General features: G+C 35.1%; 1 protein-coding gene across 3 annotated transcripts in view; it reads right to left on the bottom strand.

Moving 5' to 3' along the window:
* Positions 1-2,035: 2,035 nt before the first annotated feature.
* The window catches only part of LOC149081513 (transcription factor 12-like), a 75,483-nt gene continuing 71,518 nt past the window's right edge, over positions 2,036-6,000 (bottom strand). For 2 of the 3 annotated variants that reach the window (XM_089238449.1, XM_089238448.1), the window contains 2 exons: positions 4,873-5,024; positions 2,036-2,455 (listed from right to left, as the gene is read on the bottom strand). In XM_089238449.1, coding sequence (XP_089094575.1) covers positions 2,402-2,455; positions 4,873-5,024 — 206 coding nt within the window. In that variant the 3' untranslated portion in view covers positions 2,036-2,401. Of the gene's footprint in view, positions 2,523-4,872; positions 5,025-6,000 lie in introns of all 3 variants that reach the window. The other variant, XM_089238450.1, reaches the window with a different exon arrangement.

Raw genomic sequence — 6,000 nt, 5'->3', positions numbered from 1 at the left:
GTCGAGGCCCCTCATAGTGAACAAAGTGCAAACATATATATATTTCATAATTGGAATTAAATCAATAAAATGTGCAGAGAATAGGGGGGGGGAGAAATTAACAGAAACATCCGAAATATACTTTTCAAGTGCTCGTTAAAAACAAAATTCCAATAAATGCTACAAATGAAAATGACAATATTAACCATAAAACACAAAGAAAAACATAAAAGAGCTGCATCAAAAATGCTAACATGAAAGTACAAAAAATGCTTAAACATGAATGAATGCAATACAATCAAAGAAATGGCAAATAGGGTGTCAATACAATCAATTGATTACGAAAGATGTAACAGGGGAAAAAAAAATATATGCAATAGCGAAAAAAAAATCAAATTTCTTACACGAGTGCACAAACTCCACCCCGGAAGTTGATGAGCTATCCCTACAAAGTAATTTCCTGGGCAGGAAATGGTCCAAAAGCCCAAAATTTCATGCACCCATCACCACTCAATCACAATAAGATGACTGATCAATTAGGATTTTAAAAAAAACAACAAACAGAAAACAACAGAGCCAAGGCCGTCTTAAGAGCATCATGAGTCCCTGGGCCAAGTGATATCTTGGAGGCCCTACATGGGAAGTTCTCGAAAATTTCCACCACTTCTCCCATTTTTGTGAGGCCCCTCTTCTTTTGAGGCCCAGTTGGAGCCCACGTGTTAAGATGGCACAGGATAGAGCACCGGATGCAGTATGTTTGAACGTAGGTCACAAGAAAAGAGACTTTGTACCTGTTCCTATATCATGAAATTCAGGCATTTCAGCAATCATTAGAAAGAGAAATCCTACTTTCACACACATAACAAACAAGAAGGTTCCGGTCAAAGAGTACCATACTTAATTACCTCAAACTCTCTGCTGCCAGTTAACACACACAAATGGAACAGGGACTAAGTTAATTCTGAGGAAAATCCCCACGAAACAGTATCTGAGAGCCTTAAACACCAAAACACATTTCCACTGTTGGAAAGAAGGCATGGCACCATATCAATAAATTATGTTCGAGGACAACTTCCATATCCAGAGCCGCCCTTACCAGCCATGGGGGCCAGGTGCATCTCAACAATTTCGGGACAGCAAAAATGTATAGTATCCCTTTGCCCAGATTTTATGTTATGTTGGGGGGGGGGGGGAGAGAGAGAGAGAATCAGCATCCATTATTTCAAATGCTGGGTAATACTCATTCAAGAGAAATTTAAACACATTATTAAATGTAAATTAACAAAAAAAATTAATGAAAATTCAGCACAAACTAATTTGAGGGAAACAATGGCCAATGAAAATTTTAAAATTGATGAAATGAACAATTCTGGAACAGGTGAAAAGTCAGAATTAATGAAAGAAATAGCAATGATGAAATTCAGAATTAATGAAAGTGATGACTCCAGAATTGATTTGCAGCAATTGATTGAAGCAATCTAAGATTTGTGGAATCCTCCAATAATTTTACTGTGAACGCAGGGCTCCGGTACAACAACACCTGCCGCACACCCCCTAAGGGCGGCTCTGTCCATATCTCCACTTTATGGATGAACATCTCTTTTTTCCTCGAGCTTTGTGGGGGGGGGGGGAATAAATGACAGGGAAAAGATCTGCCTAGAATCATCAGATGTTTTAAGATGGCAACACAGAGTCAATCCCACCACAACTTTTGAAGAACCAGGCTTTTCTCCCCGTCAAAAAGCAGTTGTCTATAACCAGGTGATTTTGCAATTGTGAAAGCTAATGATAAAGCAAAAACAGATATGTGTAGAAAGTGCATCTGTGAAGTAACTGAGCTTCAAGATAACTGTGATTGCGATCAGCTCAACTGAAATACTGGCCAAACCACATAAAAGCAAATACAAGACGAATGATTGAATCTGATGGAGCAAAAAAACGGACACATAAATGCTGCATTTTGTTAAATGAACATGCATCAACGTCACAAATTAAAAAAAATTTCATGCTTTTAATTATTAAAATTCATAAAAACCGCATCGATTTTTTCAAGGCATTTTTCTTTGCAACTTCTATTGAACTTGACAACAAATGCAGATTTGTTTCAGTTTCTGTTTTAGTATATTTTGTTTCGAAATCTAATAATTATATACATCTGTAACTCCTTTTGAATATTATTTTTTTAATGAAAAAAAAGTCGGTAACTGTTTCCCGATGGCCTAATATGTATTAAAAAGGGAAAAATATCAAGCACAGTCGCGTGTCTCTGTTTTGTTTCCCATAACACAAATCAGTGCTTCAAGAACAGTCAAGAACTTTTTTTCAATAATGCATCGTTGTGTGTCCTTTCTTTGGTATGCATAGTGTACGATGACCTTCTTTATATATATATATATATGTTATTTTCTCTATTTGTTTATAGCTATGACCAGGCAAATTGGTGGATATCTTCATAGTCGTCGTCGTCATCTTCTTCCTGAATTTCAAATAAGATGGCACAGATTCAAAAGATTATAAGGTTCAGGTCCTCAAAGTTGAGAGCCCTATAAAATAAACATTCTCAAAGTCATAACATATTGAAATGGTATTCACAATTCACAGTCGAACCTCATCAATGAAAAAACTGCTTAATGTAATTGGTTTCGTAAAATAAATGACAAAAAAAAAAAAAAAAAATTGATGTGCATCTGTCAATGTTTGAGGGGCAACTGAGCAAAAATTGAGGGGCATTGATTAAGCATTCCTGGAAAAAAAATCACCCAGACAGGTATAAAGTGGGATATTCCTCTTATTAAATGAAACGTCTTGTTACTAGCTACAATGGAGATTGATAGCAAATAATGTTGGTTGTCTCCCATGACCAAAAACCTGAAAATTATCCAACTAGATGCACATAGCACACTATCTTGGAGAGGGAAAAACAAAAGCAATGGACAATTTTCTGGGCAAATTCTTTAGAAATTATTTTATTGGACCAAAGGTAGCGATATATCTTGCACCTACAGTAAAAATTCAAGAGATTTTTTTCTCAGAAGTCAACCTGACAATGATGTAATAGCAAGTCAGGTATATTTTCAGTCTATTTCACATAGATACAGGCCCAGGTCAATGGAGGTGGGGGTGGGGGGGGGGGAATAGAATGCGAACGTTCATGAAATTTTCGGAACTTCTATGTTATATTTTATTCAATCATTCCATTTAGAAATGCATCACGTTCTATGCTGTGATAAAAAAGAAAAACTCAAAAAGAGGATTTATCTTCCCTGAAACAGGAGAAGCAACTCTGACATTGGTTTTTATGAAAACTCTGGACGGTTTACAAAAACAGAAAAAACTGGAACTGCCCTAGAAAACTCAGTGCATATGGCCAACCTACTCGTGCATATATATATATTGTTGCAATTTGCAAAATCACCTCCTCCCCCAAACAGCGAGCTCTAGATCCACCCATGCATAGATATGATGAGATATGATGGAATAATTTGTTATACAGCTGCTGCCACCTGCACAGGCATACTTCCATTCCATCATTTCATCAGTAGACGAGGGCTGAATATTTAAAGAAATATTTTCCCTGCATTCATGTTGAACTTGAACAACCCATGCTGTCATTGTATATAATTAAGAATTCAATTTTTCTATCCAGAAAACACTGATTGATTAGTATAATTACATTAATTATTATTATTTTGTTGATGATTTTAAAGAACAGCAAAGAACATGATACTCAGTTTTAATGTATTTATACAAAATTTCAATCAAAAACATTGTTTTATTAACTTCAAACATCCAAAAAAGCTATGGAGTGAGACTATTGCTAGCTATCGTTTAAGCCATCTTTGGTTTTCATGTTAATGAGGTTCGACTGTGATACTGAGACACTGATAAAATTGTAATAGAATCCATACTTTCTGGGCAGTTATGCAGTGTTTCATGCTTGCTTACAATCATTGTTGTAAAAACCTTCTAACATAGCATAACAGCCTGAAAAAAGTATGGGATTCTATTATAAATTCCAACCGGAAAAGCCTGGCTTCCCTTTTCACTGATAAAACTACTTGTGATTCTCCAAACTACTAGTGATCTCTAGTACAAAAGAAAAATGAGTTAATAATAATAATAATAACGAGGGATACATTTGACGCATGTGTTTTTACTGCAAGCTGTAATTGAGTTTAAACATATAGCTTTGTATTTTAAATAAATAAATAAATAAATGTGTGAGAGTTGTGCTTCTCTGTTCTATAGAAAACTGTACAGGGTATTCTGTGCTAATGCAGCCTTTACCTCATCAACCATCTGCCACAGGGGGAATGATTCCAATTTTTTTTAAAAAGTTCGAAAAATGTTCAAAAATTAATACCAGTTTTGAGAGATAAATAATACAGTGTGTAACAAAATAAAAACTAAATTTTTATTCAGTGCCCCTGTCCTTCCAATTAGAAAGTTGTTCCACTGTCTCACCTGAGGCAAAAAAAAATATTAAATTTTTAGTGCGATATTCACTGAGATATTTGAATTTGAAGAACAGGAAAAGTACAGCATAAACGAGGGAAAGGAGCATTGTGTGTGTCCTTGTGTCCATTAGTTTCCACTCATTAAATGTGTGTTACAGTCCTCTTCAATTTAACGAAGTCGAACTGAATAAGGCACGGGAATAGGTAAGTCAAAGGATCATACCATGTCAAAATCAAGCAACAGTTATTGCCATAGCACATAATATATTTGAAAAAATAAAATAAAATAAAGGGCTATATTTGATTCTTGTATAACTTCATACGATTCCTGAACACAAACTCAAAAAAATCACACTTAGAAATAATGCAGTGGCAGGATAAGTTCAAGTCGGTATGGAAACCATGGACATTAAAGCAAAGAAATCTATAAACTTACGGGTTGTGGAGGTGGATGGCCTAAAAACGGTTGATGTGTGAACGCTTCTACTGAGTGCGCAACGGCTTGTGATATTAACTGTTTAGGAATCTCTTCGTTTTTTTCATCTTCTCGACGTTTAAGGCAAGCTGCTTTGGGGTTGAGATTCCGCTCTAATGGAAACCAAATGAAAAATTATGTGTTAGCCTATATAAAGATACATATATATAGAAATTCTATATCTTCTATTAAAACAGCATTGCACGCATGTACGCACACACACACAGTATGGCAGAGAGCAGAATATTTTGATGTGGCATGCAAACATGCATACCTCCCATTCATGTGAAAAAAATTACAGAAAAAACACTTGACTCTCTTGAAACCTTTGCTCTATTAGAATTCTTTCATTAAATATGTACATTAGTCTTTCGGCGCACGAGACTACTATTTTTACAAAAGTTATTCACATCCTAAATAAAATTTTCCATTATAAAATAATTGACATCCGATTCATTTGTAACAATCTATTGGGTTGTTTGGAAAGTAATTTCGTATTTTTTATGACAATAAAAGACGATTTTCTTGTAGTGAATAAATATTTTATTGAATTATATATTGTCCATTCTGGTCCAATACCTTTTGCCATCTTTCTGGCAAATGATTCCACGCTCATAAAATTTTTGTTGTTTGCTGACAAAAAACTGACCCAGGTGATTTTTGACCTCCTCATTTGAAGTAAAAGTTTTACCGTCTAAAAAATTTTGTAGAGACCAGAACAAATAATAATCAGAAGGTGCCAGATCTGGAGAATATGGTGGGTGTGGCAGCATATCCCATCGAAGCTGTAAAAGCTTTTGGCGGGTTACCAAACTTGTATGAGGTCTGGCATTATCTTGGTGGAACATTACACTTTTTCTATTGATCAATTCTGGCCTTTTCTGTTTAAGTGAATCATTCAATTTGTCCAGCTGATGACAGTACACTTCAGAATTGATTGTTGTGTTGTCCGGTAGAAGATAAAAAAAAACTTTTTACCTTTTCTTTTTTATTCCATGATCTCTTGCATTTAATATAGTTGTAGACAACACATTTCTCATCCCCAGCGATGATGCGCTTCAAAAATGTATCATTTACTTGACGTTTGAG

This window comes from Pholcus phalangioides, unplaced genomic scaffold, assembly GCF_987345545.1.
Source record: "Pholcus phalangioides strain wild (caught in Gottingen) unplaced genomic scaffold, Ppha-v1.0 ptg000010l_1, whole genome shotgun sequence".
In the NCBI taxonomy this organism is placed as follows: Eukaryota; Metazoa; Arthropoda; class Arachnida; order Araneae; family Pholcidae; genus Pholcus; species Pholcus phalangioides.
Note: the sequence above shows the minus strand (reverse complement) of the source record. Positions and strands in the feature narration are given on the sequence as shown.